Below are 25,679 nucleotides of genomic sequence, written 5' to 3'. Positions count from 1 at the left end.
CCCTTGAAGTCAGGGATCATGACTCTTTTGCTTGCAGCCTTGTCCTGGCACCTAGCATGCTGGCTGACACTCAGTAGGTGCTCATTATATATTTGTTGAGCAAACTGAGGTGGGGGAAAGTATGTCAGAGCATCTGATTAGGTGCTTATTACAGACTGTTCTCCAGTTGTTTTCTAAGATAGACCTTTCACTACTAGTCAATCATCCAAAGTCAAACAGAGTTGCTCTAATTAATTTGCCCTCCCCAAAGGTGGGAGGGACAATCCTCCCTAGACTTGAGCAGGGGTTGTCAAAGGTAGGGAGACAAGTCAGTCTGTGATCCAGCTGCACCATGAATATCTCCACGTCGAGCCCCACGGGACTCTTAGGAGTTATCTCTGGACTCTTCCAAGTGGCCTTCCTGCTCAGCCTGGTTTTGCTGCTGACCAAGGTGGCCCAGTTCTACCTGCGCAGGCAGTGGCTGCTCAAAGCTCTGCAGCAGTTCCCGTCACCCCCCTCACACTGGCTCTTCGGACACAAGTATGAGGTAGGAACTCGGGGTTCTGGCAGTGGGTCAGCAGGGAGTGTTTGAGTTGAGAATGAGTAAGTCATGGCATGAAGCCTTGTTAGGTGAATCTGTACCTGACTTCAGTCATCCCACAGGCATCTGCTCTCGACTCCCAGCAATGGGGGCTCACTTCCTCACAAGAAGGCAATTTTATTCTTATTCATATTGTTTGAATAACCCTGTGTAGATCTGAATCTATCCAGATCACTTTGCAGAGCTGAAAGCCGATGGTCTTTCCTTCTGTGTCCTCTCATCTCCAGTTTCAGCAGTTTGAGTTGGAAAGAGCAAGGCTTCTAGTTGCTTCCTGGAGCCAGTCGCTCAATCCAGTGGCTCAGTTACTGGTGCTGCTAGAACAAAATAATAACCACCAATGGGTGGCTTTACAGAGTAGGAATTGTTGAATCACAGCTATACAGCCTGTTCTCTTGATTGTTAAATGCCATCATAGCTTACCCTGTGTACAGCACAATAAAACATTGCCCAGTCCTGAGTCATCCCAGAATTCTTTATGTTTCAGCCCATTGCTTTATCAGACCATATCATCCAGGGGCTTCCTCTTTTTCACTGTTCCTTTACTTTACCAAGAAATTTGTCCTTTTCCAGAGACTGGTCCCTCCTAGCAACAAGTCCAAATATGTAGGACAAAGTCTTGCCATCCTAGCTCTGTCATTTGTAAGGTTCTCAGTGGCTACTTCCTCAGAAGTAGACAGCTTATTCCTTCTTTGTAGTCTGAATTTTCGGCTGAAGCCTGTTCACTCTGAGTGATGCTGCTGGTATTTGAAATGCCAGTGACATAGAAACCAGCAATGTATTAATGCACAAGCCACCACAGCACCGTTGGACAAACTGACAGACAAGTGGTTGTTTGAAGCCAAAGAATCTAAATTAAGAGTGTCGATAGATGTAATCTCTCTCTGTCTGTCTCTTCACCCTGTGCCCTCCCACCATACACACACACACACGAGCTCTAGAGGAAGATCCTTGTCCCTCTCAGCTTCTGTACATCTTACATTTCCTAGTCTTCCAGACTACATGGATGTCCCACCACTCTACTTCTATTGCACCACTAACAACACACTATTTCATGTTTGCCTCTATTTTGCATTTGTGTAAGGTACTCAGTAGAACTTTTCCCTTCCCTCACAGTGAGCACTTTGGTGTACCTCCGTTTAACCCAGTGCCCACCACACAGCAAGGCACATAGTACATGATCAGCCCAAGTGTGTTAACTGACAGAAGAAGAGGGGCTGGGACAGCTGCCCCAAATGGGAAACAAAACTTGCAACCTGAGCTCTGAAGACCAAGGGGGGAGGGTTACGTAGAGGCGTGCTCATGAAGAGATTGTGGATAGAAGAAGCATTCGGAAGAGGTGAAGGCTGGAGGGGGTCAATTCCTCTCCTTTCTCCAAGCAGCCAACAGGATGATCAACAGAGTGGAGCTGTCCAATCTAACAGCAGGGGAAGACCCAAAGCTCCATTTGTTCACACAGATTGGGGAAATAATGCCTTCCAGAACATTTGATAAGATTTGGAAATTATTTTTTTTAAATGCAGTTGTCACCAGCTGCAATAGACTTGTCATGGGCCATTCTTGTAACCCTGTCCTGCTAGTCTTCATGTTCTTGTCTGGTTAGATCAGACCAGGTTGCCCATTTATTTTTTTTTAAAAAGAATTTTATTGGAGGCTCCTACAACTCTTATCACAATCCATATGTCCCTCCATGTGTCAAGCACATTTGTACATTTGTTACCATCATCATTCTCAAAACATTTTCTTTCTACTTGAGACCTTGGTATCAGCTCCTCATTTTTCCCCGTCGCTCCCCAACACCACCCCCCCTCATTAGACCTTGATAATTTATAAAGTATGATTATTTTGTCATGTCTTACATTGTCTAATGTCACCCTTCACCCATTTTTCTGTTGTCCATCCCCAGGGAGGAGTTATATGTAGACCCTTGTGATTGGTTCCTCCTTTATACCCCACCTTCCCCTTTCTCTTCTGGTATCGCTACATTCATTATTGGTCCTGAGTGGTTTGTCTGGGACTCCCTGTGTTTCCAGTTCTTATCTGTACCAGTGTACATTCTCTGGTCTACCCGGATTTGTAAGGTAGAATTGGGATCATGACAGTGGGGGAGTGGAAGCATTAAAGAACTAGAGAACCGTTGTATGTTTCATCGTTGCTATGCTGCACCCTGACTGGCTCATCTCCTCTCTGCAATCCTTCTGTAAGGGAATGTCCAGTTGCCTACAGATGGGCTTAGGGTTTCCACTCGGCACTCCCCCTCATTCACAATGATATGATTTCTTGTTCTTTGATTCCTGATACCTGATTCCATTGACACCTCGTGATCACACAGGCTGGTGCCATTTCTGAGTTGTGATTTGACATAAAGAACCACTAAAAAGGCTTCCAATGATTGCCATTACACCGATGGCCATTAGAAGGTTTATATACTCATCATTGAAGTATTTTCTATTAACAGAAATAATATGCATGTTGTTGGATCAGCTTTCAGTTTCAGCTGGTTAATAGCCATTACAGTAAAAAAGACTACTGCTTATAATATTTTCTCATGTTTTTCCCTCAAAACAATTTTATTGGGTTCTCATATAGATATCATATCATCCCACAGTTCAATCACATCAAGCAGCATTATACAATTGCTACCACAATTAATTTCAAAGCATTTTTGGTAATTAATCATTTTATTGGGAGCTCTTAAAGATGTTGCAACCATTCATAATTCAATTAGATTAAACATAATTGTACAGTTGCTGTCAACAGCAGTTTCAAAATGTTTTCCTTCAGCGGGATAAAGGGAGAACCTATTTCAATGATTAATGTATAACAAACCCTCACCCCCAGGAGGAAAAAAAAACCACAGGAACATGGGTGAAGGGTGACAGGGGACAGTGTAAGATATGAAAATAATAATAATTTATAATTTATGAAGGGTTCACTAGGGTGGAAGGGTGGGACAGGGAGGGAAAAAGGAGGAGCTGATACCAAGGGCTCAAGTAGAAAGAAAATGTTTTTAAAATGATAATGGGCAACATATATACAAATGTGCTTGATGCAATTGATGTATGGATTGTTATAAGAGCTGTAAGACCCCCAATAAAATGATTTCTTTTTAAGTTTTCTTTCTTCTTGAACTCCTTGATATTAACTCCCCTTTATGCCCTCCCTCACCAACACCACCCCCAGGAACCCTTGTTGTTATGTTATGTTATTATTGTTGTCATTATCTTACACAATTTCATATATCCTTTCACTTACAATTCTGTTGTTCATTTCCTCAAGTATGGTTATATACTTTGCCTTGTTGCTATTAGTTGTGCTCGAGCCAGTTCTGATGCACAGCAACCCTTGTCCAACAGAATGAAATATTGGCCAGTCTTGCACCATCCTCATCTCGTTCTGATGTTCGGCCAATTGTTAGAAGTCATTGTGTCCATCGATCTTTTCAGGAGACTTCCACTTTTCCCCTGCCCATCTGCTTTACCTGATTAGGACATCATGTCCCAAATCTCACTATCCTTAGGTCTCTATGGAGCATTCAGGCTGTATTTCTTTCATTCAAGGCAGAATTAATTGTTCTTTTGACGGTTCATGGTACTTTCACTATTTTTCATTGGATCACCATTCAAATGCTGGGCTCTAATAAAAAAAAAGTGATAACCAGTATCCAAACTGAGTTTGCAAACAAGTGACCAGCAACTAAAATGGCCACACTGGAATGAATATGATGTACTACACTCATACCAAAGGGCTGAGGGAATCCAGGGAAAGGACATGTTGGGGTGAATAGGATTGAGTTTAAACTCATATCATCTGGGCATATTATTAAGCTTTGTTTCCTCCTTCCTCTGTAAAATAGGATAAAGTAATAATCCTTACCTGAACACAGATTGAGCAACACATAATGCTCAATAATGTGAAAAGGATTTGCATATTATGGAGTCTCTTCCTGAATATTTATTACTTGCCTTTCAAATGTAAGTTTCTGGAAGCAGTTCAGAGTGAGGTTTGAAAGCTCAGCCAAAAAGGGCACAGATCAAGCATTAGGGCAAGTCTTAGATCCACAACAAAAGTCTAGGTCAAAGACCAGACCATCAGAAACAGCTCCACCCCCCTAATCTCTGTAGACAGGTAATGAACTACTATCCCCTTGCCTACCCTTCTTCCGCACTTCTAATACTATTTCAAAAACAAATTTTTCTCTGGTTTGTCTTTCCCTTGATTACAGTTTCAAACAGATCAAGAGCTGAAACAGATTCTGAAATGGGTAGATAAATTCCCATGTGCCTTTCCTCGCTGGATGTGGGGGAGCGAGGTCTTATTCCAGGTCTATGATCCTGATTACCTTAGGGTGATTCTGGGAAGATCAGGTAAGACAAAACTCACAACCACCAGGCAAAGCTACTTCCTTTTAAAAAAATTCGAAAAGATTTCAGATCAACATATAAATATATAAATTAACATATAAATAACATTCCCCATATTAAAACCCAATATTAATATCATAGTGTTGGACATTTAAAACAACTGTATGGAGTTAATAATCCTTCCTTATTTCTTTTCTTTATTACATTTCTTCCCTTCCTTTCTTCCTTTCATTTCCTTCCCTGAATTGCATTCCTATTTCCACACCCACTTTTCTTTCTCATTCCATTCCATTAGGTTCTGTTCTTTTCTGTTCTCTCTCTCTTCATTTTTCTTTTCCCCAGCTCCCTCCCTTTTAGCTTCCTTCTCTCTCTTCTCTGCTTCATTCTTTCCACCAAACTGATACGCTCTGTGATGTACACTGTCCCATGAATGAAAGAAAAATTGTCTATCCACACCGGAGTGGGCCTGTTGTGGGATGTAAGGTGGCAAAGCTGCTAGCTACTAGCATTTTTTACTGGGTGGCATTTAAGACGTTACCTACATTTTTAGCCAATCTCTGCCCTAATCCTATGAGTTTCAGTTCAAGGTACAATGAGTCTGCCTCCCTTTCACTCACGTTCTAATGACCTTCCTTTCCATTTAGACCCAAAGGCAATGATATTCTACAGATTCCTGAGCCCCTGGATTGGTATGTATAAACAATGACTACATTCCACTCATCAGGTAAATTTGTCACAAGTCTTCTCTTTGGTCCAATCACCAATATCAACACCCCGACATGTGAATCAAGCCTCTTTTCCTAACCTTCCAATATGCTAACCATAGCATCTTGGTGGTTAGAGTTCTCTCATGATTCTGCTCCTTCCACATTTGTTCTCAGTTTACTCAAAATGTTGAGATCTGTCCCTCTGATTAACATTTTCAAGTTGCATCTCACATCTATCATAATCAAATCCCATGAATCAGTTAAATAGAAAATCAGCATTCCTAAAATGTGACTTTTAAAATCTGTGCAAATGATGTCTTCAGCATTTTCTCTTCCAGGATAGGTTTACTCCTTTCCAATATGTCTCAAATATCTCCTGAGTACCCTTCACCCCAACACACACACACACACACACACACACACACACACACACACACACACATTCCTCTCTGGCTCAGGGGAAGGTCTGCTCCTGCTGAATGGACCGACATGGTTCCAGCACCGACGGATGCTGACTCCAGCCTTCCATTATGACATCCTACAGCTCTACGTGCAGCTCATGGCCAACTCTGTCCAAGTGATGCTGGTGAGTGGGTCTCTCTATATATGTATTTCTCCCTTGTACCTACACACACACACACACACACACACACACACACACACACTCACTCACAGACCCCTGCATGCACTCTCAACACACCTTCTCACAGTCTGCTCTCAAACATATTGTCCTAGAGACATTCATCAGACACAGAGTGACACTCTCAGATCCACAAGCACGAATAGTTCCCCTGTTAATATCTGAGGGGTACATAAAAAAACCAGAAACGGATCGTTTCAAAACTATGTATTAAATTTTTTTTACCAAACAATATTATCTTCTTCAAAATATTCTGCATTACACTTAGTACATTTGTTAAATCTGCAATTCCATTCTTGGAAACATTTTTCAAACTCTTCTCTTTGGATGGCTGATAGCACCCTAATTTTCCCTTCACCTCTTCTACATTGTCAATCACTGTCCATTCATGTCTCTTTTTACTCGGAGAAACCAAAAGATGTCTCGCAGAGAAAGTCAGGTGAGTAAGGTGTTGGAGCAGGAGAGGCATGCTGTTTGTTGCCAAAAATATCGCCCACTGATATGGCTGTGTTAGCAGGTGCATTGTGGTGGCAAACCAAGCCAGCCACCATCTGCCACAAATCAAGCCTTTTGCCACAGCCTCTAAATAGAAAGCTTGATTAACAGTCTCACCTGGTAAAGTTGATGAACATCCAGAAGGAAGTTTGTCATCAATCGACATTTCACCTCTTTTGGAACTAGAAAACCACCGATACAGTTGATTTTTGACCACAGCGCTGTCCTTGCAAAGCTGTGCTCAACATCACATCTATTTCTGTGGCATTTTTCTCCATCAGGAAACAACATTTCATAGGCACACCCTGTTCTCTTAAATCAGCCATCACAGAAAAACAAGGTTTAAGCAAAACCGCACTTACTAAAAATTTCACTGTGGCCAGAAGGAACCTTCCCAGGTGATGCCAATGGATGCACTAACTCAGAATGAGTTCTGGATGCTCGCCTAGTGGGAAAAATTCATACTTTGAAAGCTATGCTGTGCCCAGCACAATTCTGGTTGTTTGTGTTTTTTTTTGGGGTGGGGTGTAACTGCTCATAGTACATATTGTCAACCTCATAGATACACTTATAAGTCAGACATTTTTGTGCACTATCACTCACTCTGTTGTGATTTCACACTTTAGCACAGAGGTGCTCATATGTACTCACACTCATGGTGAACCGTGGATTCAGAGAAACCTAATGGCACATAAACACACATATTTAGACACACCAAGATACATTTATCCAAAATACATATACATGTACTCTACACGTGTTTGCACATGTGATCAAATACACTGACTTCTGTGTGGCCAAACAAGTTCAGTTCTCATATTGGTATAGATAAAATCCCTGAATCCTGCTCTGGCACTTACAGAAATTATATTCTCAGAGCACTACTGCGAAAGTAGTTGCCACTTGGCCTCCAGGCTGTCTTGACAACATGGGTTTGTAGGTGCTTTGACAGAGGATCCCACCACTCTCTTGGATCCATGCTTTCTTCATAGCCCATCACCTCACCACCCACTTCCATGGGTTCCAGCCATTCATCTGGTCTGGAGTGCAGAACTTGTGCATGAATTTGAGCCACTCCTTAGGGACATGGACCCTGGATGTACATTATCCTGTTTTAGCCACATCATGCCACCACTACAGCATGAAGACTCTGATTTATTATCCACTTTTGACTCAGTACAAAAAATAAAATAACTGAATGAAAATGAAGTTCCTGGTGCCTTTTCTATGAAAGAACCAAGCCCGATGCTTTAGACTTTATCTGGGATCCACATATTTGGTACCTGAAAATTTAGTACATCAACTCTCAGGACAATACTTATCCTTCTTTATAAGACCAGAAAAATTTTTTTTAAAAATTACAATTTATCCAGGGTTTATGAAGGAGGGATAAGATGGGAGACAGAAAATAAGCTTATACTAAGAGCTCAAGTAGAAAGAGAGTGTTTTGAAAAGAATGATGGCAACATATGTACAAATGTGCTTGACACATGGATGTATGTATGTATTATGATAAGAGCTGTATGAGTCCCCAATAATGATTAAAAAAACAAATAAACCAGAAAAAATGGGTTTTGATTTATGGTGGTAACCAATAACCAATGAAAATTGCTCCATAATTAAATTGTGTTTATATTATTAAAAATTAAAAATCAATGGAAGAATAGACATTGTTTACAACATTTGTTTTACAATCTTACTTGTGACAGTGTCATTGGCTTAAGAAGGCAAGGAATTCCCAACAGGACATCCAGAGTGACAAAGAGTAGTCTCTAATCTGATTAGGAAGACCTCATGGGGGACTTTGTATAAAACCAATGTCCCCTTATGCACAGGAAAAATGGGAGAAGCTTGTCACCCAGGACAACCATGTGGAGCTGTTTGAACATGTCTCCTTGATGACCCTGGACACCATCATGAAATGCGCCTTCAGCTACCAGAGCAACACCCAGTTGAACAGGTCAACAAAACGTTCAGCTCAGAGTCCCTGTTTATAACAACTGATTGGGAACTTACATGATGGACAGGTGGGGCATCTTGGATGGTCACCTCCAAACAAAGCAAGATTCTATCCTAAAATCCAGCTACATAATCAAAAGCCTGATTGCTCGTGCCAGTTTACAAGGGCTGGGGGGACAACAAGGGCTATAAGATCAGAAGATACAGTTTGCTCTGTGGTGTTATGCATGCTGCTTGAAGATGTCTTTATCTAGATTTGCACTCAGACTCAGGGTGAGAGATTTCTCTTCCCTTTAGTCTCATCTGCATCTTCTTCTTTTAGGAACACCCAGCCCTACATCAAGGCCGTTGAAGACCTGTCCAACCTATTTTTTTCACGTGTGAGGAATGCCTTCCATCAGACTGACATGATCTACAGATTGACACCTGAGGGCCGCTTAAACCACCGAGCCTGTGAACTTGCCCACAAACACACAGGTACTGGTTTCTTCTCCCACGTGGTCCCCTTATTCACCAAAGCCCACAAAAAGAACTTAACCTGACACCTGTGATGTAGTCAAACCCATCAGTGCTTCTTCTGGAACAGATTCATCCGTAGGGAGGTACATGTCTCTGGTTGGGGATGAGCAGTGATATATTACGTGGCACAGTCCGCATCAGAGATGCACATATGCCCCCATACTTGGAAATGGTTGATGAAACGGCTTCCCAGTAAACCGTCAAACAGAATTTGATGGACTTTTCTAGCAGAGAGGTCCAGATTCACACCCCACTGCTGTTAGAGCTTCACCTTTGACCCCCCCAGCCATCCCGCACACTACGCCTGAGCTCGCCTCAGTGAGACCAGCTCCCAGTTCAGTGTCGGTGATGACTGATAGACTGCTGCGGGTGTCTGGCTGCTGTGCCAAGTCTTCCCTTACACCGATGGCCATATTCGTGAAACAGACCAAGTGATCAAGCAGAGGAAGGCTTATCTGCAGGAAGAGAGAGAACTGGAAAAGGTCAGAAGGAAGAAGAACTTGGATTTCCTCGACATTCTCCTCTGTGCAAAAGTGAGTGTGGGAGAGGCTTGAGGCTTGCCCCCAACATTCCAGGGTCCGGGGTAAACCTGCACACGGCTCGGGGCTTCCCCAGATGGAGGACGGGAGCAGCTTGTCCGACCAGGATCTCCGTGCCGAAGTGGACACGTTCATGTTTGAAGGCCATGACACCACAGCCAGTGGCATCTCGTGGATCCTCTATGCCCTGGCCACGCACCCCAAGCACCAGCAGACTTGCCGGGAGGAGGTTCAGAGCCTCCTGGGGGATGGATCTTCCATCACATGGTGAGTGCACAAGAGATTAGAGAGCTCTTCCTCTCTGTTAGAGGAGAAGCCACTGGCCTACCCAGAATGTGAATACTTTTCAGCCTGGGATTCTTCTCCCTAGGGACCATTTAAGCCAAATGCCCTACACCACCATGTGCATCAAGGAGGCCCTGCGAATCTACCCTCCAGTGCCCGGTATTGGCCGAGTTCTCAGCAAACCCATTACCTTTCCTGATGGACGCTCCTTACCCAAAGGTATGAAATTCACCACACTAGCATGCAGCAACTATATCAACCAAAAACAACAGTTTCCACCAAGTTTATCCTGAGCCATGATGATCCACTGTGTGATAAATAGAACTGAATTTCACAGGAATAGGCTGTTAGATTTTCAGAAGTAAATCACCAAACATTTCTTTTAAAATATTTTAAAAATCACTTTCTTGTGGGCTCTGACAGGCAAACAATCCTTATGGGTGGACTAAGTACTCTAACCTTTGGTTAGCTGAACTAGTGTGACTCTCCAGCATCCAACTATTCTAAGAATTATGGATATATCTATGTGGGCTAATATGGTGGTTATTCAACATGCTGAGTCATCTCCACAAGGAGAGTTTTGCTTTAGAATAGCCTCTTTAGCTCTAAATCCTACTTTCCTGAGAAGTGGAAGGACAGAACAGAGAACCAGAGAAGGACAGAGGTCGATGTGGTCCTTTCTTTATGAGGCTTCATGCCAAATGAGAGAGATCAGGAAATCCAGGGTTGTAGTTAAGTGCTGTCCATGATCATAGGATTCCTCAGGGTGATGGCAGAGAGCATCTGGTGACCAGATGAGAAGCCATGGGCTTGTTCAGAACCCAGCTGTAGGCTTGCCTCTCAGTTCTCTGAATTACAGGTCTGCTGCACCCTAGCTTTATGGTCCTAGAAAAGTCAGACACCTCTCTGAACCTAATGGGTCTCCTTTAAAACATTGGAAAATGAGTGGGTTATCCATGAATGGTGGCTTTTCAGGTACAGTTGAGTAATGTAAATTTCCCTCTGGCACGTGAGTGACTACAAACAATCAGCCTCCGTTGCTTTCTTGCTTCTCCGGGTTTGTGGCACCCAGTCCTTCCGTGTGTCCACACCCATTGGACTGGCTGAAATAGGAGGGCAACCCCTCTTAGGTATATCAGTCCTTTGTCTCTTTCTAAATTTCCCCACAGGAATCATAGTCTCACTGAACATCCATACCCTTCATCACAATCCCAAGGTGTGGTCCAATCCAGAGGTATGAGGTCCTGGGAAGCAGGAATGGGATGATTTCCTAATACCAACGCCTCTTCAATCTCCCACACCCGGAAGTCCCACCCCTTATGAATTGGAAGGAAGACCTTGACCCTATTTGCTCAGTCTCTGCTTCTCTCTCTGTAGGTGTTTGACCCTTTCCGGTTTGCACCAGGCTCCACTCATCATAGTCATGCCTTTCTGCCCTTCTCAGGAGGATCAAGGTGAGGAAGCTTCCTGGAAAGGAGAAAGGCTCTTTGGGTGTCTCCCCCAGTGGCATTGATCTTCCTCGTTCCCCGGTGGCAGGCTCTGCTATTCCTGGGAGTGTTGGTGTTTGTGAGAAAGGTCTTTGTGTGTGTCACTGTACAAAAATAAGGAGCAGTAGCTAGAAAAGCCATGGAAGTTTGTACCTACTGCTCCTCCCAATGGCAGCCAACAATCAACCAGAGTGAATTTTCAAAGTTCTGTTATGTGGGTATTTGTCTCACTCTAGTACTGTCTCCAGTATAGAATATCTTGGGATTTTCCTTTATAAAAAAATGTTTTTCCAAAATCCCCCAATTTTTAAAGGTGGATTCTTCTCATCCTAATCATGTTCAGCACCACTTTTCTGTCAGTTTGTCATACTCTGATGGGTTGAGTGTTGCTGGGGGGTTAGAAAGGGGTTTTGTTCTATTTCAAACAGTTTATTAAATTACCAGCAAGATTATCCAAGGTAAACAGGTTTCAACTGAACTTCCAGACTAATAGACAACAAAAAAGGACCAGGCCATCCACTTCAGAATAGGTAGCTACTGAAAAACTTATTAAAAGAAGCAAAACATTGTTAGGTATATATGAATAGCAGATAAATATTGTCTGATATAGTTCCAGAAATTGATTCTTTCAGCTCAGAAGGCACTCACAATATTACTGAGAAAGCTGCCTTCTCAGAGTTGCATCAACCGAAATGATGTGGTTGAGTAAAGCTTTTAGGACCTTTATTTGATGATGGAATGTCTCAGAATGAGAAGAAACAGCTGTGAACATTTAGTAATATTAGACACTTGAAATGTGTAAAGTATGAATCTAAGTAAAGTGGAAGTTGTCAAAATAGAAATGGAGCACACTCAGAAATCTACCCTGCGATAGGATAATATCTACATACATACAAGGGAGTCATGTTAATACAACAGCCAACTACTGAACCTAGTGTGGAAGAATGCTACCTAGTTTCTTCTACTCACATATTCATTTAACCTAGAGGTTATAAAAATTCTTATGGTTAAAAGAAGCACAAAAACAACATTTTTTTATATCTCTGGTGGTAAAGAAAAACTGGAGAACTTTTTTCTCTCATATCTCTAGATGCTAGTTAACCCATTCATTAAGTATATTTTTTGTTTTGTTTTTCTCAACTTTTTATTAAAAGAAACTTTGATGGGAGACTCTCAGAGCTCTTATTACAATCCACACATCACTTGTATCAGGCCTTTCAGTACATATGTCAACATCATTCTTTTCTTGACATCTACTTTCTATTGAGTCCTTGGGAGCAGCTCTTCTTTTTTTCCTTCACCCCCATCATGGCCCCTTAATAATTTATAAATTATTATTATTATTTTCACATCTCACACTCTCCGCTGTCTCCCATCCCTCATGGTATTTGTTGATCTTCCCGCTGGAGGGGTGTGTGTGGCTATGTGCCAATCATTGACATTGGTTACCCTTCGTCCCTTTTTCTTCCTCCTTTTCCCCTACCCTTTTGGTATCACTATTCACATTCTTGTTCCTGTATTCCAAGTGTCCTGCACTTTATCACTTATCTATACCTGTGTACATGCTCAGGTCCACTCCAGAGTGAGAACTATGGTCATGACAGCGGGGGCGGGGTGGGTGGTGAGGAAGCACCAAGGAACTAGAGGAATATTGTGTGGTCCATCAGTACTGTACTGTACCTTAGTTGACTCATCCCTTCCCTGCAACCCCTCTGTGGGGGGATGTTCCAGTGTCTGCAGTGGACTTTGGGTCTCTTCTCTGACCCCTCTTGTTCTCAACAATGTGTTTTTGGTTTTGCTATGAATCTTCTGATGCCTGTCACCTGGTCCGGATGACACCTCAGGATCACAGTTGCTGGTGTGCTTCTTCCATTTAAGCTTGTTGCTTCCCTACTGTATGGACGCTTATTTAACTTCAAGCTGTTAAGACCCCAGATGCTATATCTTTTAGTATCTGGGCACCATCTGCTTTCTTCACCATATTTGCTTATGCAACAATTTTGTCTTCAGTGATTGCGCGGGGTGCGGTGGGGTGGGGGTGGGAAGGGTGCCAAGTGAGCATCACCAAATGCCAGTTTCTTAGAACAAAGTGTTCTTATATTGAGCAAGGGCATGAGCTGAGGCCCAAGGTCTGTCTGCAACTTCAGTATATGGCCTTATGAATATATGTACATATGCCAATTTTTATGTATTGATGTATTTACACAAATACATACCTCTGCTTATACCTCTATCTATAGATATGCTTGCTAGAGCCTTCCTCTGCTTCCTTTTGCCTTCCTCCTGCCCCACCAACATGTTCCCCCTTCTTCCACCTCTTAGTATTTCCTCTCAGCTAGATTGCTGTTGCTCCAATATCTACAGGATCTCCATAACTTCCTTGCTGTTGGATGTAATTCCCTAGTTGTTCCCCTGTCTATATTGTTTGCTCACCGCACCCTTCCCCTGGCCACCTTCTGCCCCCAAGACCCTCCAGGGCAATTGGCCCTGTTGCTTTCCCCCAGAGCTTGCTTCCCATTCCTGTCCTTTAAAAAATAATTTTATTAGGGTCACATATAACTCTTATCACAGTCCATACACACATCAATTATGTAAAGCACATTTGTACATTCATTGCCCTCATCATTCTGAAAACATTTGCTCTCCACATAAGCCCCTGGCATCACCTTCTCATATTTCCCCCTCCCTCCTCTCTCCCCCCTCCCTCATGGACCCTTGATAATTTATAAATTATTATTTTGTCATATCTTGCACTGTCTGATGTCTCCCTTTACCCACTTTTCTATTGTCTGTCCCTCAGGGAGGAGGTTATCTGTAGATTCTTGTAATGGGTTCCCCCTCTCAACCCCACCCTCCCTCCACCCTTCCAGCATCACCACCCTCACCACTGGTCCTGAAGGGATCATTCATCCTAGATTCCCTGTGTTTCCAGTTACTATCTGTACCAGTGTACATCCCCTGGTCTAGCCAGATTTGTAAGGTAGAATTTGGGTCATGATAGTGGAGGGCCAGGGGAGAGGAAGCATTCAGGAACTAGAGGAAAATTGTATGTTTCATCGTTGCTATGCTGCACCCTGACTGGCTTGTCTCCTCCCTGCGATCCTTCCGTAAGGGGATGTCCAATTGCCTACAGATGGGCTTTAGGTCTCCACTCCGCACTCCCCCTCATTTACAATGATATGATTTTTTTGTTCTGTGATGCCTGATAGCTGTTCCCTTCGACAGCTCGTGGTCAGACAGGATGGTGTGCTTCTTCCATGTGGGCTTTGTTGCTTCTGAGCTAGATGGCTGCTTCTTTATCTTCAAGCCTTTAAGGCCCCAGACGCTATATTTTTTGATAGTCGGGCACCATCAGCTTTCTTCACCACATTTACTTATGCACCATTTGTCTTCAGCGATCATATTGTGGAGGTGAGCACACAGTGTTATGATTTTTTTGTTCTTTGATGCCTGATAACTGAGCCCTTCAGCACCTTGTGATGACGCAGCCCATGCCTGCCTTATATAAGTAGGCAAGCCAACGATGTCATGGACCCAACAATAAGAAAACAACAGATCAAAAAACGGAAAAGAAAAAGAAGGAAAAAAAGAGAGAGAAAAACATACGTAGTTCCAGGTCTGTCCACTGACTTTGTGACCCTGGGGGAGTTCCAGGAGCTGGCCCTTCTAGCCTGAAGTCTAATTTGGGGGCTCTTTAGGGGATTTGTGGTTTGGCTTTGTTCCAGTTGATGATCAGTTATGCTCTCTTCCTGGTTTGCCCCGCTGTGGGGGCTACCACACTATCTCCCACCACACTATCTCCCAGCCACATGTCCCCATTATTGTCCTCTGTCACAGTCCCCTCCAGTAAGGGGACAACATGAGTTGTTGTCAGTCCTACAGTCCTCTCTGTGCTTTTGCAGTTCTGTGAGGGGACATCATCCTCTGGGTTTGGTGTGTCAATATGGGGTCTAGATTGTCCCTTTCTCTTTTTCCTTTTGGGTTTGCTTCCAGCTGGGCATGGCAAGTCAGCCCTTTTTCCCCACCTGAAGGTTTTGTGTTGTTCTCTGTCATGCATACTTCTAGGGTAGGGGTCAGTTTGGCTCTGGTTGAGGTCGGCCATGTAGGCCAATGTTTTCATGCATTCCTCCATGTGGTTACATTGCCATCATGGTTTGGTGCACCATGGTGGTGTCTGTATTCACACTCTAAATTTTGTGAAGACATAATCAAGATAATTCCCTCTTAGTGGTTTAGTGCCCTGCTCCCCTCATGTCGTCATCTCAGTTTCTCCTCCAGCCCTTTTGTCCCTTCACCTGATCCCCTTCCCCCTTCTTTGTGTTGGATTCACATGTACCTCCTTCGATTTGGTAGACCTCCACCCGACGGCCTGTGCCACGACCCTTATATTGTGAGATGAGTGTCTCTTCTTCTATACCTACTGTGCTGGTTATATTTACCTCAAGGGACACATTTCATACTTGTTCTTTTGTGATTGGTTGGTCTTGCTTAGCATACATTCTTCCAGCTCTTCTCATGAAAAAATGTTTTTCATCTGTGCTTTTTAGTGATGCATAGTACTCCATTGTGTGCATGTGCCAGTTTACTAATCCACTTGCTTATCAATGGAAATTTAGGTTGTCTCCAAATCTTTGTGATTGTGAATCGCACCGTAATAGACATTGGAGGTGGATGACTGGTTGTGTTTTATTTCTTACCTCTTCTGGGTATATGTCCAGTAGAGAGATAGTTGGGTCCTAAGGTGGATCAATTTCCACTTCTATAAATATCATGAGATGGATTTCCAGAGGGGCTGAGCATATCTACAACCACCTGCAGTGGAGTGCCACATCCCCTCCAAAATTTGTTGCTCTCTGATTTTCTGATTTGGACTAGTCAGGGTGATAGATGGTATCTTATGGTTGTTGCAATTTGCATTTCTCTGATGGCTAATGATCAGGAGCACTTTCTCATGTGTTTATTGACCATCCAGGTGTCCTCACTACTGAAACTTCTTTTAAGTTCTTTTGCCCCTTCCTCAGGGGGTTAACTTTTTCTCTTTTTGCAGGTCAGGAGGGTATTGTAGATTTTAGTAAGAAACCCTTTGTCTTTTTTGTCATTACTAAAAATCCTCTCCCAGCCTGTGGGTTGCCTAGTTATCCTGCTGGTGAAATCTTTCTATGCACACAGGTGTATTATTTTCAGTAAATCCCACTTGTTGATTTCAGGTTAACCTTTATGTGTATCCTTCCCTATTGCAGTTAGCTTATGTATTCCCTGGGCCATGGTTCTTAGGTTTGTCCCGATTCCTACCTTGATGGTCCTAATAGTTTGGGGTTTTACTTCTAGGTCTGTGATCCACCTTGAGTTTGTTCTTGTGCATGGGGAAAGGTCAACATCTTGTTTCATGTTCTTCCATGTGGCTGTCCATTGTTTCCTGCGCAGCTTGTTAAAGTCAGCCTTTGTCTCCCACTTGATGCATTTGGGGTACTTATCAAATATTAGTTGCCTATATGCTGGTAGATTTATTTCTGCATTTTCTATTCTTTCCATTGATCTGAGTGTCTGTCATTATGCCAGTATCATGTTGTTTTGACCACTGTGGCTGTGTAGTAAGTGTTAAAATCAGATAAAGTGAGACCTCTGACTGACTTTCTTCCTTCTTTAGCAGTTCTCTGATAATTCTGGGCTTCTTCCCTCTCCATATGAAATTGGTGGTCAGTTTTTCCAACTCTCTGAGGAAGGTTGTTGGTATTTGACTCAGAATCATGTTAGACTTATAAAATTCTTTGGGTAAGATTGACATATTTACTGTGTTGAGTCTTCCAATCCACGAGCATGGGATGTTCTTCCATTGTGGAGATTGCTTTTGGTTTCCTGTAGTGGGGTCTTGTGGTTTTCCTTGTATGTCTTAGTTTTTTTGGGTTGCATATATTCCTAGTTATTTCAATTTTGTCTGAGCTATTGTGAAGGGTATTGCCTTCTAGATCTCCTCTTTCGTGGTCCTATCCAATGTATATAGCAAACCAATAGACTTCTATTTTTATCCTGCCACTCCTCCATATTCCTCCAGTACTCCTGTTGTGAAGCTTTTGGGATTTTCACTGTACAGAATCATCTGCAAATAGCAATAGTTTCACCTACTCCTCATCCAGCTGGACACCTTTAATGTCCTCCTGCTGTCTTATGTTGTTAGCTAGAACCTGCAGTAAGGTATTGAATAAAAGTGGGAACTAGGGACGTCCTTGTCTGGTCCCCTTTTTCAGTGGGGTTGTTTTCATCTTTGTCCATTGACTACGAAGTAGGCTGTGGGCTTTTTGAAGATAGCTTGTATTATCTTGAGGAACTTTCCTTCCATTCCTTTCTTTCTGAGGACTCTTTAATTAGGAAAGGGTGTTGGATATTGTCAAATGCATTTTCTTTCTCTTTAGGTCTTATGTGGTCTTTATACTTTTTCTTATCAATGTGGTATATAATATTGATTGGTTTTCAGATGTTGAACCATCCCTGCATCCCTGGAATGAATCCTACCTGATCATGGTGGATGATATGTTTTACATATATACCTTTGTATTCTATTGACCAATATCTTGTTAAGGATTTTTTCATCTATGTTCATTAGAGATATCAGTCTGCAGTTCTCTATTCTGGTCAGATCCTTGCTTTTCTAAGTTATCAAAGTCAAATAGCCTTCATAGAATGCGTTTGGGAGTTTGTCAGCCTTTTCTACATTCAGGAATAGTTTGTGGAGGATTGATGCCAGCTCTTCCCTGAATGCTTGGTAGAATTATCCTGGGAAGCCTTCTGGTCCAAGGACTTTTTTGGGTGGTAGCTGCTTGATGATCATATATATTTTGTCTTTTGTTATGAGTTTGTTGAGGTTCCTGACTTCTATTTAGGATAATCTAGGGAGGAGTTGTTTTTCCAAGTATTTGTCCATGTCTTCCACATTTTTTAATTCATTAGAATACAGTCTTTAATAGTACTTTGTGATTATCCTTGTAATCTCATTGGGGTCTCTTGTGATTTCCTTGGTTTCATCGTTCATCCTGCTGATTGATGTTTGCTCCTTCCTTTCCTTGGTTAGGTTTGCCAGCGTTCTGCCAATTCTGTTCATCCTGGTTTTCTTTGAGTTCACTGATATAGTTCTCTGATTCCTCTAGTCTATTCATAAAGTCCGTGATCTTCTATGAGCACAATTAGCTCTAGTGTGTTTTATCTCACTCTCTCTTTTGTTCATTGAGAGTGATGCAGTTTACTGCTGCTTCTGTGACACTTTTGTAGAGGTGGGTGCCAGGTTTCTGGGAAACCAAGGGGCCCTGAAGTCTTTCTCTGTGTTCCTGTTTTTGAGGTAGCCTATGGGCTATTATGGAGGTGGATAGGACTACCATGTGGCAGCGTTCCTCATAAATTTAGTGGACAATGGTGGTGAGGAGTCTCAGTGGCTGGAGTGGGCTTGGAACATGTATGTATACTGTTGGGCTGTTTTGAACTGGGCTGTGAGGTGACAATTTGCAACCTTTAAAAAATTTCATTAAAAAATTTTTAAAGGTGCTTAAGAGTAGACAAAGGTGGGGGAGGTCTCGCTGCCATGGGAGAGGGTGCTGATCGAAGGCAGGAACAACTCCACTGCTGGTGGTTCAAGGTGCCAGGGGAAAGCCTCCACAGGGTGGAGGTGCCTGGCATTGATGGGGACAGCTGGCACTGACTCACCTGGAGAACACCATGCTAGCATGGGGCAGGCTGCTGATGTGGGTGATGGGAGGGGAGAAGCTCCGTGTGCAATAATAAGGTCAAGGGGGCCCATATGTTGTGTGTTGGCTGAGCTGTGGTCTGAGGCAGTGTTGCTGGCATGGGCCAGGGAGCCCCAGGGCTCAAGTTGCTTATCCTTTGGGCTCCAGATTGAGGCTATATATGGTGGCTGTATACCCTTTGGGCCAAGGACACACTCTCCCCTGCTGCCTGACAGGAAGGGATGCTAAGGAAGTGCTGAGCCATAGGCCATCACCACAGGGAACAATGTGGGCTGCCACGGGCATTGCAGTTGGGACCTCTGCAGCAGTGGAGGGGTCTCAGGAAACATGGGGGTGGCACAGCCTCACGTCACCCAATCTACTGCAGGTAGACTGCAGGTCAGTCACTTGTGCCTTGGGTGAATAGAAGGAGGAACCCAAGCTTGGTGGCAAGATCACTGCCACGTGGATCGAGGGAAACTGTGGGAGAAGGGTGTAGCTCCCTTAAATGAGTGCTTTGAGTGGACAGCTGCTGTGTGGGGGTCCTTCCATGGCTGTGTGAGTCTCCGCAAGGCAGCCGACCAGCTCCTGGCATGAACAGGCTGGGGAGCGGTGTGGTGCTATTGGTGTGTGGTGATCATGGTGAGAGCATGCAGGAATAGAAAACCCAGCCGAGCTGGGAAGTCTCAGGGACCAGGTCTCAGACCTCTGGGGACTCTGGCACAGAGCAGATGTTTGGGAGGGTCGCCCAATGGATAGGAGAAGTACTCTGGGTTATTGTGTGGGTCCCCTCACTTAACAGAATCCTCCCACTAGTTCTCCAGGAAACCGGTCTGGTGGTTTGCCAAGTAGCTCTCAGTGTGTGCCACTTAACTGGGTGCCATCTTGAGTTCTCCTACTGTTTTTCTTAATTTTTATAAATCCTTTCATTGAGGCCTCTTACAACTCTTATAACAATCCATACATCTATTATATCAAGCACATTTGTCCATATGTTTCCATCATCATTTTTAAAAGATTGTCTTTCTACTTGAACCCTTGGTATCAGATTCTTTTTTTGCCTCTACCAAATTCTTTCGTCTCAAATTGATAAAACATTCAATCAAGGTGTGTTGATCATTATTTGGTGATTAAAATACAAAGGTTGGAAACTAAAAGTAAATAATCAAACCAAACTCACTGCCATCGTGTCCCTTTCAAATCACGGAGGACGGAAGGGCACCTTGAAAAAAGGTTCTCAAAAGAAACAAAGCTGGAGACTTCATGACATAATTTGAATTTTTCAAGACCAGTTACCTGTTCATTGCTACCTTTTTCAACAACCAAAGACTGGTTATACACATGGACATCTCCTGGTGGAATACACAGATATCAAATTGAATACATCTGTGGGAAGAACCAATGGAGAAGCTCAACATCAGCAGCAAAAGCATGACCATCTGCTCATTGTGGAGCAGACCACCAATTGTTCGTATGTAAGTTCAAGCTGAACTTGAAAGAATTCACAAGAGCCAAAATACAACTTTGAGTATATCTCACTTGAATTTTGAGAACATCTCAAGAATAGATTTGGCTCATTGAATATTAATGGCAGGAGACCTGATGAACCATGGTCTGACATCATGAACATCATACATGAAGAAAGCTAAAAGGTCATTAAAAAGACAATAAAGAAAGGTCAAAGCAGATATCAGAAACTTGCTCTTGATGGTAGAGTAACGACCACAAATGCAAGTCATGATGAAGTATAAGCTGAGCAGAAAAATTCTAAGGGGGTCTTGAGAAGACAAAGTATTTTAATGAAATGTGAAAAGCCTAGAGTTAGAAAACAAACAAACAAAAAACAGACCTGCTCATCATATCTTAAACTGAAAGACTGAGGAAATAATTCAGTCATTAAGTTGGAATATTAAAATATTTTGCGGACAAAAATATTGGATTTTGCCAGAAGAATCAAAAGAGGATGAAAGGAATATCCAGGGTCACTGTGTTTGAAAGAACTTGTTGATGTTCAACCATTTCAGGAGGTGCATGTGATCAAGCACTGATAATATTGAAGAAGTACGTCCAAGTTTCACTGAAAGCATTACTGAAAAACAGGTCTCCAGATATTGATGGAATATCAACTGAAATATTTCAACATGCTGATAATGCACTGGAAGCACTCATTTACTTATGCCAGGGAATATGGAAGTTTCCTTCCCAACTCAGTGGAAGATATCTATATTTATACCCATTCCAAAAAATATAAAGGGGAATCAAGAAAATGCAGAAATTATCAAGCAATATAATTAATATCACATTCAAGTAAAATTTGCTGAAGATCATAGACAATAGTTTACAGCAGTACTTCAACAGCTGCCAGAAATATAAGCCAGATTCAGAAGAGAAAACAAGGGGTAGCATTGCTGATATGATATATCATGGATCAAAATAGAGAATGCCAGAAAAATGTTTATTTGTTGTTTGTGGACTTTACAAAGGCATTTGTTTATATGAACCATAAGAAATTATGGGTAGTATTGATCAGTAGGAATTCCAGAACACTTCATTGTACTCATGCTAAACTACTATGCATGGCAACCATTCAGACAGAACAAGGTAATATTGCATGGTTTAAAATCAGTATAGGTGTGTATCAGACTTGTATCTTCTCACCACACTTATTAAATATGTACCATGAGCAAATATTTTGATAATTTGACTACATGAGGAAGAACACAGTTTGGAAGAAAGCTTATTAACAACCTCTGATATGCACATGGAACAACTTTGCTTGCTGAAAGAGTGAAGGACTTGAAGCACTTGCTGATGAAGATCATGATTGCAGCCGTCAGTATGGAACGCAACTCAATGTAAAGACAACCCAAACAGTCACAGCTGGACCAATAGCTATAACATCCTAAAAAATGGGTAAAATATTGAAGTTGTCAAGGATTTCATTTTGGTGGGTTCACACTGAATACTCATTGTGCACCAACAGGTAAGAACTCATATGACACATTTTATTGGGTAAACCTCTTTACAATGTTGAAGAGCAAGGAAGTTACTTTGACGACTACAGTGCACCTGACCCAAGCCATCACATTTTCAATCGCTTCATATGCATGTGAAAAGTTGGACACTGAATTCTGAAGGCAAAAGAAGAATCTATGCATTTGAATTGTGGTGCTAGCAAAGAATACAGAAAGTACCATGGACGGACCACAGAAAGAACTAACAAATTGCTAGGAAGAAGTACAGTCTGAATGCTCCTAAGAAAGGAGGATGATGAGATTTTGCCTCATGTACTTTGGACATGTTACCAGGAGAGACCAGTCCCTGGACAAGGACATCATGCTTGGTGAAACAGAAGGGAAATGGAAAAGAGGAAGAAATGAAGAGGTGGATTGCGTGCAACCAAGTGCTCAACAGGGGACTAGTTGTGAGGATGCTGCAGAACTAGGCGGTGTTTCTTCGTGCTGTACAAAATATCTCTATGAGTCTAAACCATCTAGATGGCAGTACTTCACAGCAACAACAAAATCCATGAATATTCAATATTTCATTCCCCCCCAAAGAATTTTATTAGAAGCTAATCCAGATATCATATCATTCCTCATACCATGATACCATTCAATCATATCAAGCAGTGTTGTACAATCACTACCACAATCAGATTCCAAACATTTTCTTCCTTCTTGAACTCCTCGCCATCAGTATCCTTTACCCCTGCCCTTACCCCACCCCCTCCTCTGTACCCTCCAGGAACCCTGGGTCTAGTTCTTGCACCTACAGATTCGCCTATCCTGCGTTTCACATATTGAAAAACATAGAAGAACACGTAACAAAGACAGCTAGCAACAAAGACAAAATACTATAGAGACAAACCACAATATGAAAAAACCCACAGAAAATATCATAAAAACAGATCAAGCTCAGAGTGTATCAGAAGGGAGATCAAATGAAAAGGGTTAACCCTCGAGTCAGACTGATCAATTCAATCTACAGTAGTCTTCTCTCCCAGACTCTCTGTGGGCTCACTGGGTTATTCTCATCACTCAATTGGGTTGAGAGGGAAATAAGCCTCCAGGAAATCACTGGAGGCTTGTTTCATGTGTAGGAATGTTCTTCCAATGATCTATTTCTGTCTTGTTTCCTGTAGGAATGTTCTGTTGTTGTCTTTGTACAAGTTGTTTGTTCCTTGGGCTCGGTTTATTCTTAAGTATTTCATTTTTGGCGTGGCTAGTAAAATAGTTTTTTTTTCAGAATTATTTTCATTATTATACAGAATCCAACTGTTTTTCTAAAATATTTATCTTGAATTCTTCCACTCTGCTGAATCTCTAAATTGTTCCCAATACTTTATTGCTATTTTTTTAGGGTTTACCTCATAAAAATTCATATCATATGCAAATAGTGATAGTCTCACTTATTGATCAATCTGGATTCCTTTTATGTTTTGTGTGGTCTACTGGGTTTGGCTAAAAGTTTCATCACAATGTTGAATATGAGTGGTGATAAGGGACATTCTAATCTGGCTCCTGTTCATAGAGGGAATGCTTCTGATTTCTCCCCATTGATCAAGATGCTGGCTGTTGTTATTGCTTATGTCACCTTCATATGACAGCACTGTTCACAATAGCAAGCAGATAGAAATAACCTAAATGTTCAGAAATAGAAGGAAGGATAAGGCAAGTCTGGTACATACACACAAGAGGATGCTGTGCATCACTTAAAAACCAGCACCTCACGATATGGACGGACCCGCAGAACATTATACTGAGTGAAATAAACCAATCACAAAAAGACAAATAATACATGAAAGCACTAAGATAGAGACCAAAAAAATTGCTCTTGTACCAAAGGGAATAGACTGGAAGTTGCCAAGAGCAGGGGAGGGCAGGGGAGGAGGATGGAGTAATGGAATGGGCCTTTGATGATGCTGACTTGTGTGAAGTAACAATGGTAGCCCATGGGGAGAGGAAGCAGGTAGGGAAGATGGACCACTGCAGGGTTTGATTAGTGGTTTGGACTATAGCATCTCAAACTGATGATCTGAAATGTAAACTGTCACCTAATTTATAATAAATAAATATTTGAAATAAAAAGAGAGAGAGAGAAAAGAAAGACACAACAGGGGAACTGTATGCCAATAGCTTGGGGATACTGGGGGTGGTTTCTCATAGGAGAGGCCTAAGGTCTGGGCCTCACCAAGGGGGCCCAGCTCAGGATTAAGTCTAATGCCTTTTCCTCTTGGATGACCCTCCCTCTCCAGGAACTGCATTGGCAAGCAGTTTGCTATGAATGAGATGAAAGTGGCCGTGGCCCTGACTCTGCTCCGCTTTGAGCTGTCGCCAGATCCCACCAGGGTTCCTAACCCTATCCCAAAGCTTGTGCTGAGGTCCACAAATGGGATCCACTTGCACCTGAAGAAACTCTAATAACCGTGGTGAGACAAAGCGCAGACTCATCCCATCTATTCCCCCAGAGAGCCTCCTGCCTTGCACCCTGTCTTTCTATCTCATCTCCTGTATGTCTGCTCATCTTCCTGCTTCTTACTCCTACTTGCCTGCCTCCCTGACTCCTGTCCATCAGACATTCTGGTCTTCTTTATGATGACCTTTCTCTTGCTTTCCTTGCTGTATGTCTGTCTACTTTGGTAAATCCAACTCTCTGGGTGTCCAACTAACTCTTAATTACATCTCTGACCTCCAGGCTGTCCACCCATCTACCAGACTTTTGCCTCTGTCTGTTTGTCTGGCTCTGTACACATTTTCTGTTGCTTCTATGACAAAGACGGTGGAGAAAGACACGGGTTTCTACTTGAGTAAAGAGTTACACTCTCAGAAACTCACAGGGGCAATTTTTCCTTGTCCTATATCTACCTAATGACACTCAGTTTGTCTGATTTTCTTTATGATGAATAACCATGCACTCACTGGCTATAAGCAACCCAAATTTATTCTCTTACAGTTCTGGAGGTCAGAAGTCTGGAATGGATCTCACCACATGAAAACCACAGCAGTACAAAGCCAGCTCCCAACCTCCACCCCTGCTCCTACCAGAGAAGTTCTCATCTATGGCCTCATGATGACTTGGAATCAACAGCTGTCTTTCAGTTCCCTAAGTGCCCCAAAATAATCTATGTCAGAATCTTCAATAAAACATCACCTACAAATACATATTTGCCATATAAGGTTACATAGTCATAGTGTCCATGGACTTGAGTGTAGACATTTGGGGTGACTGTTTTTCAGTATGCCACTGTGGTCTTCGTACTGCTGTCTGCTCTGTCACACCTGAATCTCATTTACCTACCCAATTTATCACTTATGCAAGCCTCTAATTCTTTCCACCTCCCCAGCCAAGACCAAGTAGAACAGACTACACATTGCTTCAAGATGTGTCCTTTT

General features: G+C 42.5%; 1 protein-coding gene across 2 annotated transcripts; it reads left to right on the top strand.

Moving 5' to 3' along the window:
- The first annotated feature begins 331 nt into the window (after positions 1 to 331).
- Positions 332 to 24,709, top strand: LOC142435304 (cytochrome P450 4A6-like). Of its 2 annotated transcripts, none has more exons than XM_075539730.1 (12): positions 332 to 526; positions 4,803 to 4,944; positions 5,586 to 5,630; positions 6,107 to 6,234; positions 8,619 to 8,743; positions 9,161 to 9,219; positions 9,688 to 9,794; positions 9,877 to 10,067; positions 10,171 to 10,304; positions 11,255 to 11,319; positions 11,463 to 11,539; positions 24,542 to 24,709. In XM_075539730.1, the coding sequence occupies exons 1-12, from the start codon at positions 332 to 334 to the stop codon at positions 24,705 to 24,707; spliced, it is 1,434 nt and encodes a 477-aa protein (XP_075395845.1). In that variant the 3' UTR covers positions 24,708 to 24,709. The 2 variants fall into 2 exon arrangements, with proteins under 2 accessions (XP_075395845.1, XP_075395844.1); XM_075539729.1 differs by having other exon boundaries at positions 9,065 to 9,219.
- Positions 24,710 to 25,679: the final 970 nt, after the last annotated feature.

This window comes from Tenrec ecaudatus, chromosome 1, assembly GCF_050624435.1.
Source record: "Tenrec ecaudatus isolate mTenEca1 chromosome 1, mTenEca1.hap1, whole genome shotgun sequence".
NCBI classification, from domain to species: Eukaryota; Metazoa; Chordata; class Mammalia; order Afrosoricida; family Tenrecidae; genus Tenrec; species Tenrec ecaudatus.
This window is presented reverse-complemented; position numbering and strand designations above follow the sequence as displayed.

Coding starts and splice junctions, on each gene's coding strand:
- LOC142435304 (XM_075539729.1), top strand. CDS start 332: ATGAATATCTCCACGTCGAGCCCCACGGGACTCTTAGGAGTTATCTCT. Junction 9,220..9,687: donor ACTTGCCCACAAACACACAG/GTACTGGTTTCT, acceptor TTCGTGAAACAG/ACCAAGTGATCAAGCAGAGG. Junction 10,068..10,170: donor GATGGATCTTCCATCACATG/GTGAGTGCACAA, acceptor TCTTCTCCCTAG/GGACCATTTAAGCCAAATGC.